We start from the raw sequence: 10,575 nt of genomic DNA, 5'->3' as shown, positions 1-10,575 counted from the left end.
AGGAAATAAAAAGAGGAAATACGGCACGTTATATTGGATCAATGGAGATTCGTACAGGGATTTCAAGAGGTCGGTGATGGCGATGATGGAGAATCAGATGTTTGTTTGAACTTTTTCTTAATTGTCGTTGTAGTTCAAGGGCTGAGCTTGCTAAGGATGACACCTGTTTGATAGATGTGAAAAGCTGGGGAAGAATCGAAGAGGGCAGAGCTTTATAATTTGGTTTATATATTAAGGGTATAAGGGGAGCAAACAATTTATATTTTCAGACATTAAAATTTCTAATTTAACCTGGCAGTGAAGTAAACATGTCAAAAGCTGAATGAGAAAGAAACAAAGTAGAAGGTAAATAGGGAAAATAGATAATATTCTTCATATTGTTATAAATAAGCAAAAGTGAGAGAGATAATTTTTGCTAGAGATAGAAGCGGAATGGATGAAATGTATCACACTATTTTGTATCACAAAAGGGATGCAGGTAAAGAGAGAGAGGAAGAGATATTGGTATTATTACTTTTACTCTTTTCTTTGTATGTTGTAATGAGGTTACATACATATATCTATTTATAAGGGTTTTGATCCGACAACATCTTACATGTCCACATCAAATGTCATCTAATATGATATAAAAATGAGGTATAAAAACATGGTATGATGAATACCATTACTCAGAAAATATTTCACCTTCCTATGACATTTTCATTTACTGCATTTAATGACTTTCACCAAAGTCCACTTTGATTACCTTTCGTACACAAACACATGTGTGGAACACACCAAATTACATTTCACAACACATACACATGTAAATGATGTTTTACTAATAAGGAACTCAATTTTCAGCTTGGGTAGGCTGAAGACGCTTACGAGGCTACGAGCAAGAATAAGAGCCCTCCTAGGTGTTGAAATTAACAAGAGAAAACAAAAGGTTGATAAAGATGGTATTATATAGGGACTAGAATTCTCTTCCCTCATCTTTCTATCCACTTTCATCCCCTTCTTTCATATTCTCTATTTTGTCTTTCTATTTATATAAAAAAAATTAATATAAGATGTTGACGTGACTTAACCGTGACCATTCAAATAGAAGGGGAGTGAAGGGGAAGAAAAAAAAGAAAGGAAAGAATCCTACTCCATTAGATAGAAAGCTAGTTTTGGTAATTGGTGACTTTGGATGCGGTCCCTATTTATCAATGTTTTTTTATTGAAATCTTGTTGGTTTTCGGTTTTTTATTGAAATCCCTAAAATTAATTATTATAATTTTTAAATTAAAATTTGATATTTGTAGTTATTTATATTAATGAGATTTTAAATAAAATCCATAATTTGTTGAAAATATTAAAAATAATTATACTTAAATAAAACTCATGATTTGTCATTACTTATATTAATGACATTTTTACATACAAAAATTGGTAATTTTTATACGATACATTGTACATACAAAAAGTTGGTACATTTTATAAAAAAAAAGTGACATGTTTTATATAATGGGTACATTTCATATAAAAAAACAATGGGTACATTTGACACAAAAGAGATGGTAATTACAAAAAAAAAAAAAAAAGGGGTACATTTTACATATAACAAAGTGGTACATTTTTAAAGACAAATTGTAAGATCTCACATCGTCCAGGGATGAGGATCCTATAAGCCTTATATGTATATTCTCATCTCTACCTAACACGAGGCCTTTTGGGAGCTCACTGGCTTCGGCTTCCGTAGGAACTCTGAAGTTAAGCGAGTTCGCGCGAGAGCAATCCCATGATGGGTGACCCATTGGCAAGTTCTCGTGTGAGTTCTCAGAAACAAAACTGTGAGGGTGTGGTCGAGGCCTAAAGCGGACAATATCGTGCTACGGCGGAGTCAAGCCCGGAATGTGGTGGGGCCCCCGGCCGAGATGTGACACAAATGGGTACATTATTAATAAATTATGGGTACAAATAAAAGGTCAAAAAAATTTGAGTAAAAATAAAAGTTTGAAACATATGGACACAAAAAGAAATTAATATATGGGTACAAACTAAAACTGAATAGAAAATCGGCACAATTTTCAAATTTTAATCAATAAAGCTGGAAAAATGGAGATGGGAACCTAATTTCTCATTTGGTAATTACCACTACTAATCATGTTTAGACTTCAGGCGTTTATTAATTGATATGGCGTACAGCTAAGCCTTTAAACAAGCAATCGAAAATGATCAACTAGCTACAAAGCTTTTCCTTGAAACTTCTTTATTTCTGATTTGTTCTATAAAAGATCAACAGCTAGGCATTTAAATAAACAAACAATCTCACATTGATCGGAGAAGAAATATTGCATAACTTATAGGTAAGTTAGACTATTCATCATGCTGCCAATTGATTTTATGGTGGAGCATGCATACCCACTACTTTTGACCTTGATTGGACCGGCTGCTTCTTGCTACATATGTAACGTTTATGGGTGCAATTGGGATAGGAATATCCGACTTCAAACAAAAAAGTTTCAATATATTTTGTCTGATTCCAATCTAAAATTGAAATTTTGAAATTCGAAAAAGTCCGAATACTTTTATTAAACTGGTACTCCGCTCCCAGTAAGTTGTTGAGATTAGAGTAGCTGGTACATTGTTTTGATCAGCTTTTCGGATTTATCTGGTCATTTTCTTCAATTAAATGTATCCAAAAGACCTTCTGTTACTAATTTACTATCATCTCTCTATGGCCAATAAAACCATTAAAAAGAAAAAGACTATACCACCATTGGTAAGCGTTGCTACTACTCCATCTAGTCCAGTAAGTCAGGCCATATATAAAGCTGCTCAAGTTTCAGTCAAATAAACTCCACAAAAGCAGCCAAAAATAAGTGGACGCAATTATAAAGTATGACGTCTGTTGGTGCTTCAAGTCACAGAAAGAAACCATATATAAGCATTAAAACAAAACAAAAAACAAATTTAAATCCCGCCGAAAATATAAATATTATATTAAAAACAGTGGTGCGGAAAATTAACAATTACATGTTTCAAATAGGGGTGTGCGGAGGTGTGCTATCCACACACCCCTTTTTACTTCTCTCACACTCCTTGTTAATTTCTATCATTTGATCTTCTTTAATTCATCCGATCTAATGACCGAAAATTAAAAGGGTGTAAGAGAAGTAAAAAGGGGTGTGTAGATATCACACCCCTTCAAATATGTCGATATCAAAGACAGCCCATAGTCACAACCATTTTTTTTTTTTAATTATAGAATGTATATCTTATCGTACACACTGATGACAAATTAATTTCTTTTCTTATGCTGTTCCGATACCACATAAGGCTACAACATATATTTGACCTTCATCAAATGGTACACCAAAGTAGAGTCAGTGGTCCCAAAAAATGTAGCCATGAAAATTTCAACTCGAATTGGATGTTCTAAACTTTGCTGGCTTGCTAATAAACCAATCCCTTAGGTAACCCAAGTCACGATGTTTGTTGTATTAACGTGAAAAAAGTCATCGACTTAGTCACCTATCTGTGATGGTATATGTTGGCTGACTGTATCCAACAATGTCACGCTTCTTTTTCACACAAATGAGAAGCCCGCTCCCTACCTAATTAGTCCAATCCGTTTCCATGTTTGCTTCCTACGGATTTCCTTTTCACTTGCTCGATCGACTAATTTTCCTGTGAACCAGCTGTGCTTTTTTTATCTCAATTTCTCACCTATCTTTCAGCATGTAATCGTAGCCGTTCACTAAATCTTGCCGTCCTCTATATATACAACCCCTCATTCCTACTTGCCTGGTACATCCTGACACTAGTGCTTCATCTTTTTGTTCCACCAATATTGGTTCTTCACTTTCTTGGTTTCTCTTACTCATCTTTTTATTCTCCCAATCGTTTCACTCTCTCATACTATTTTGCGGGGGGTGCTTGCTAGCTACCTAGTTCTTGTGAGAGTTCAGCTTAATACGTAGCAATGGCTTGCTTAAATGTTTGCAAGGACCAGGTTTGTGATGAATTTTGTATTCCTCTCTTTTATCTTTACCATAAACTATGGTGATATGGAGCATATAGATAAGTGACGTGTGTAAGATAGTTTTGATGTGCATGCAATCTACTTGCTATATGTATCATATTTACTGATTACTATCGATTGGTGATGTCTATATCAATTTTCCGTTGTACATATCACGCATGTATTGATGACTCGCCTTGAAGCTTTGCTTGCCTCCAGATGTGATCACCCACCCTGACATATTTATGGATTTTCAGAATAATGTCTCACAGAATAGATGTTTCCACATGCGTGAGCAAGTTTGTCAATTTTGTCAGTCCAAATAATTTTATGAATGTATTTTACCTATTATATCAATGTGTAGTGCATGCAGGTTAGTGACGTGTACACAAAGAGCAAATTAATATCTTAATTTATGTACGCAAAAAGAAAATTAATGGTCTTATTTTATATATTATTGTTCTGTGAGATTCACTTGGTAAGATATGAAGTTGTGTGACCTTAATTAAGAACACCTCCAAATAAAATTGCTGAAGCTCTAACGGAGGTGCATTAAGGACTTGGATATCACTAAAAAATATAAAGGAAAACTAATGAAAAAGGCATGAAAACTTTGAGTTTTAATGATAAGGACAAAATAAAGGGTAAAGTGAATAGTACCAGGATTGACTTTTTAGTGTAAAAATGTGGTTTTTCGTTAAAGTGAACAGTACCAGGTGCTTTTCGTTAAAGTTCCCTATAAAATATAATTGTTGAACATAACTTCCAAACGTACGCCTCAAGTATTGCATCTAGCTAGCTAGAAGGATATACATATTGCTAGCTAACTTTGTTATAAATTCAAACATCTTCAGCGATATGCAGAAGAAAAGAACCAGAAGATACAAGAGGTTTGTACCCTCGATGGAACCACTGATTGGCATGGCCGCCCTGCTGTCCGAGGAAGAACTGGAAGATGGGTTGCTGGGATTCTCATATTAGGTAATTAATTATATATGATTATACTGTTTAGTAACAAGAATAGTTCGATTATTTATTTGAATTATTAACTAATGTTTAGGTTAAGTTTTCTATTTTAATCTGAAAATAAATATCAATTTCTTTATTGTGCGGAAGAAATTTGTCTGCAGTAAGGAAATTCTCACTGTTCCAACAACTTTTCCAAAAAGCAGTCACATTAGATTTCAAATGTCATATTTTGTCAGCATTTGTTGTGTGCGTGTATATATATTTTGGGATGTGATATCCCCACATTCCTTTTTTCTTCTCCCACACTTTTTTGGTTTGTGGCCATCGGATCGGATGAATTGAAGAAAATCAACGGACATAAATTAATAAGGAGTGTGTGAAAAGTAAAAATGGGTGTGTGGATAGCACATCCCTATATTTTTTATAACAAATGGTATTATTTACACTAAAGCAGTGAGAGAGTGTCTAAGTCTTATAATGGGCTAACAATAATGTGGTTCAAATGCACCTTTGACGAGAATCGAACCTAAGAGCTCTCACTTACAAAAGAAAATATCACTAGATCGTACATTATTTCACATCATAAGTCTTAGACAGATCTCACACTATTGTATGGATCAGGATCCTCTCCTGAGCAGATGGAGAGGATCCTCTTGACCAAGGCCATCGGGCCGTTCATTTTTTATCCAACGGTTATAATTATTATAACTTTTAGAGGGTCTCCCTGTTTGTAGCCGTTGGATAAAAAATGAACGGCCCGATGGACCTGATCAGGAGGATCCTCTCCATCTGCTCAGGAGAGGATCCTGATCCCTATTGTATTGAACCAAGTTAATTCACAAGTACATATAATTCAACATGATGATCTGTAGCCACATAGGATATCCGTGGCCATTGTGATTTCTTTTTCCAACGTGGCTATTGTGATTAGCTGCCACATTTACATCCATGATCTCGTGCAACCATCATATCATAATATAACATCCCTAATTAATTAATAACGTTTCGTAACACAATTGACCTGTTTTTTTAATTGATAACATGTTATCTACCGTGATCAGTAAATCAAGGGTTGGCAACATTGGCGTTCTTTGGAGTAGGAGTGAACTTGGTATTGTTTTTGACAAGAGTGTTGGGTCAAGACAACGCAGAGGCTGCAAATAACGTCAGCAAATGGACTGGAACAGTTTACTTATTCTCTCTTCTTGGTGCCTTCCTCAGCGACTCTTACTGGGGGAGGTACAAAACTTGTGCTATATTTCAAGTTATTTATGTCATTGTAAGTTATCTACTAATTACTAGCTTAAAATCCAATAACTATATTAATCATTTTGCTGGTTTAACCTCATTTTTTTCGTCAATAAATGGAATCCATGGTTTTATTGAAAGAAATATAGTACAAATAAGAATTCAATTGGTGTGATTTTTACTCATCCCAAAACTCCAAGTTGATTTTTGAAAATTAAAGCAGCTCATTCGTTTTTTTTTTTTTTTTTTTTTTTTTTTTAAATATCCAAACTAGTCATTTGTATGTTTGAGCTCAATCCCTTCATCTAAGCGACACCAGTTCAGCAAATCTGGGCTTAGGCAATTTGTTTGAGTAGGGTATTCTCCCCTTCTTCTATACCCAAGTTAGAATGTCACTCCTCGTAGCTGAGATTAATTTAGTGCAGACAATTGCCTGAATAATATATAAAAAAAAAAGTGTGAGACAAGTAAGCTCAACTTTGTGGCAAAATGGATAAGCAAAATATCTAACTAGGATTAATGAAAAATTAATAAAGCAAGAGTAATTTTCCTCAAATTAATGTGAGATTCACTTCATAGATAGATCTGATGATATATTAGAAATAAAAACCCTAGACTGTCTTCTGTTTTCTCTTATTTAGGTATACTAGTTTGTCATAGCATTACTTTTATTTCTTGCAAGTATACTCATGCAAATTTGTTTTTCGATTGAGCAGGGTTTGTCATTGTTATCCATATCGACCTATATATTCTTACTTAAGCCTAAAGGCTGTGGTGATGAAAAGTCTCCCTGTGGAGACCACTCGACCTTTGAAATCGGATTGTTCTACATCTCTATATACCTTGTTGCACTTGGAAATGGAGGTTACCAACCTAACATAGCTACATTTGGGGCAGACCAGTTTGACGAGGAGGATCCGAATGAAGGGCACTCAAAGATATCCTTCTTTAGCTACTTCTACTTGGCTTTGAATCTTGGCTCTCTCTTTTCAAACACAATCTTGGGATATTTTGAGGATAAAGGAATATGGACTCTAGGGTTTTGGGTATCTACTGGCTCTGCTGTCATGGCTTTGGTCTTGTTTCTATGTGGTACACCAATGTACAGGCATTTCAAACCTCAAGGAAACCCCCTCTCTAGGTTTTTTCGGGTAATTGTCGCTGCAACAAGAAAATGGAAGGTTGAGATGACACCAAGTGGGGAGGATTTCTACGAGGGAGAGGATGACAAGGATTGCTCTTCAAATGAGAGTAGGAAAATAGTTCACACCCACGGATTCAAGTAAGTTATATATATGGTTTTTAGATTTTAATAGATAATTTCAATAGTCACATGAATCTCTTTGGGAACATTTTCTTTATGAGATTCTTCTTCTCAGGAGAGCTTTTAAAACATGCTTACTGAACTACCAAAAATACTCCAAATAAACCTATTAATTAAAATAAAAACATTGCTAAGTAGTACGTAGTGACGATGCTTTTTTTTTTTTTTTTTGTAATAAAAGTAACAAGAATACATGTGCTTAATTATATGACCAATGGTAAATCCTTTAACTGATCCATGTTAATCTTTGCCAGATTCCTGGATAAAGCAGCAATCATCACATCAAAAGAGATGAATCAAATGGGCAAGGGAGCTCAAAATCCATGGCGCCTTTGCTCAGTGACACAAGTAGAAGAAGTGAAATGCATACTTAGACTACTCCCAATCTGGCTGTGCACAATTCTCTACTCTGTAGTTTTTACTCAAATGGCATCACTTTTTGTAGAACAAGGTGCTGCAATGAAGACCACCATTTCAAGCTTCCACATTCCCCCAGCCGGCATGTCAAGCTTCGACATTCTCAGCGTTGCAGCTTTTATCTTCATTTACAGGCGAGTTCTTGACCCTCTTGTTGCCAGACTGTGGAAAAAAGGACTCACTGAGCTTCAAAGGATGGGGATTGGTATTGTTATTGCAATCATGGCGATGATTTCAGCAGGAGTCGTAGAGTTGTTCAGGTTAAAGTATGCGATAAAAGACTGCAACATCGATTGCGAAAATCAAAGTTCATTGAGCATATTTTGGCAAGTTCCTCAGTACATGCTTATAGGAGCATCAGAAGTGTTCATGTATGTTGGTCAACTGGAATTCTTCAATGGACAAGCACCTGATGGATTAAAGAGCTTTGGGAGTGCACTTTGTATGACTTCAATATCACTTGGAAACTACGTGAGTAGCTTACTTGTTACAGTTGTGATGAAGATTTCTGCAAGGGATGACATGCCAGGATGGATCCCTGGAAACCTTAACAAAGGCCATTTGGATAGGTTCTACTTTCTCTTAGCAGCTTTGACAACAGCTGATCTTTTGGTCTATGTATTATGTGCCAAATGGTACAAGTATATCAAGTTTGAAGGAAAAGGTGGAAATGACAGTGGCAATATTGGGCAAGCTGAACTTAGAGTCTAATCAAATCTAGGGTAAAAAAAAAAGGAGGGTCATAAAGATATAAAGATATTGTATGTGTCGGTCATATGTCATTTTATTTTTATAGTAGGTATATATTATCGCTACTATTAGTGATAGGTTTCAACATTGCGTGAGAGAGATTATATATCGTCTAAACAAATAAGTTTTGTTAGAAAGGGGAGGGCCGTCATGAGGATACATAGAGTCAATGCTTGCAATGATACTAGAGAAATGCTTTTTTCATTTCTCCAAGTTGAGCACAAGGTGTTGTAGAAAGAATGTGGCAAGGCCAGTTGTAAAACTCAATGCAATATTTGATGTAGCCTACAATATGTAATAAAATGCATTTCCTTATTATAATTAGGGGTGTGCGGATACAATATGTAATAAAATGCATTTCCTTATTATAATTAGGGGTGTGCTATCCACACACCCCAAATTACTTCTCACACACCCTTGTTAATTTTTGTTCTTTGATCTTCTTCCATTCATCCGATCTGACGGCCGAAAATTAAAAGGGTGTGTGAGAAGTAAAATGGGTATGTGGATATCACACCCCTATAATTATGTCTAAGCTATTCTTTGTCTTCCGTATTAAGTTTTAGTTTTTATTTTTATACAAATTATACTAAATTTATCTAAATTACTACAAGAGTGATTTGAACTTGCATGTTGAGGAAAACACTGAACACAATGCTCTAATCAACTTAATTAAGCTTATTTATTTAAGATTTTATATGAAGCTTTTTCTAACCAACTCAGTCTAAATGGTAGATGCAAAAGATAACTTTAATTAATTTATTTTATTTTTGTAAAATAATTGACTTTTCTTAAGATTGATAAGCAGTGGGAAATAGAAGCCGTGCATGAATTGAACATCAATAAGAGCGGCGTCTTTTCAAGCTCAATTTTGTTGGGAAAGGGAATTTGGATACAAAGTCTAACCTACCAATTTGGATTATTGTTAATACAAGAGACTAATGTAAGTGACATCAAAACTCAAAAGTTTAGCTTTCGGCTGCAGCAATTAAACATTAAATTGACGCTATTTCCTATCACTGCCCCCTCTCCTTTCCAATTTTATCAAGTTTTTATGTCCATCAGAGTTAATTTAAGTTTAATGGGTGTACCGATGATTTTGTATTAAAAATAAATAAATTAAGTTCTCATGCCTCTTTTTTTTTTTATTGTTTTTGTTTGTTGAAAAAACAAAATATCTAATGGCAGTTGAATTTTACTAGATGAGCCAATTGAGAGAAGACAAATCCCCCTTGTTCCCCGAAAAATTAATGTAACTGGCATGTGGTCCCGATAGAGCCAAAACGTACTCTCATTGTTACGTGAATGAAATTATATTCTAGACAGCGGAACAAGACGATAAATTGTACACTCAAAACAGTGGAGTTTTTATCTCGAGGGAAACTGCAAATACTTTTCTCTACATCAAACTTATAACTATGGTTGAATTGTTACACACAAACCACAATGACATCATGTTTTTCAAGTGTCATTGGTATGATACGAACCCAAACAATCCAGTCATTGTCATTCGAGATCATTTCTTGTTATCCATCATACAAACACCAGTGGCTTGATGATGACTACTACATCCCAGTAAGTACCGCGAAATAAGTATTCTACCTCGATGATCTAAAGGTGAGGGTGGTTAGTAGTCCAATTGATACACATATAAATATTTGGGAGTTGCATGAACCACAACAAGATGATGGTCAAGAAACCGACGATGGCCAAAATGTTTACCAATAAGATTCGTTCGCAACCACTCGAAACTTTCCCGGAGTACGGAGCAACCACATTGTACAACCATCATTCTAGATATCAAGTGTCTCCCCAATTAAAATAGATGCAATATCTATTGACCTCTGGCCCCTACCACCAATTGCTCTAGATGCCT

At 35.1% G+C, this 10,575-nt stretch overlaps 1 protein-coding gene across 2 annotated transcripts; it reads left to right on the top strand.

Moving 5' to 3' along the window:
* Positions 1 to 3,565: 3,565 nt before the first annotated feature.
* LOC103409678 (protein NRT1/ PTR FAMILY 7.3-like) lies at positions 3,566 to 9,020 on the top strand. 2 transcript variants are annotated; one of them, XM_029093577.2, is made up of 5 exons: positions 3,566 to 3,982; positions 4,846 to 4,972; positions 6,022 to 6,239; positions 6,925 to 7,490; positions 7,787 to 9,020. In XM_029093577.2, exons 1-5 carry the CDS (start codon positions 3,953 to 3,955, stop codon positions 8,658 to 8,660), a joined length of 1,815 nt encoding a protein of 604 aa, XP_028949410.1. In that variant the 5' UTR covers positions 3,566 to 3,952; the 3' UTR covers positions 8,661 to 9,020. The 2 variants fall into 2 exon arrangements, with proteins under 2 accessions (XP_028949410.1, XP_028949413.1); XM_029093580.2 differs by having other exon boundaries at positions 3,777 to 3,982; positions 6,022 to 6,199.
* The last annotated feature ends 1,555 nt before the right edge of the window (positions 9,021 to 10,575 follow it).

The sequence above is a fragment of the Malus domestica genome, chromosome 02 (genome assembly GCF_042453785.1).
Source record: "Malus domestica chromosome 02, GDT2T_hap1".
In the NCBI taxonomy this organism is placed as follows: domain Eukaryota; kingdom Viridiplantae; phylum Streptophyta; class Magnoliopsida; order Rosales; family Rosaceae; genus Malus; species Malus domestica.
Note: the sequence above shows the minus strand (reverse complement) of the source record. Positions and strands in the feature narration are given on the sequence as shown.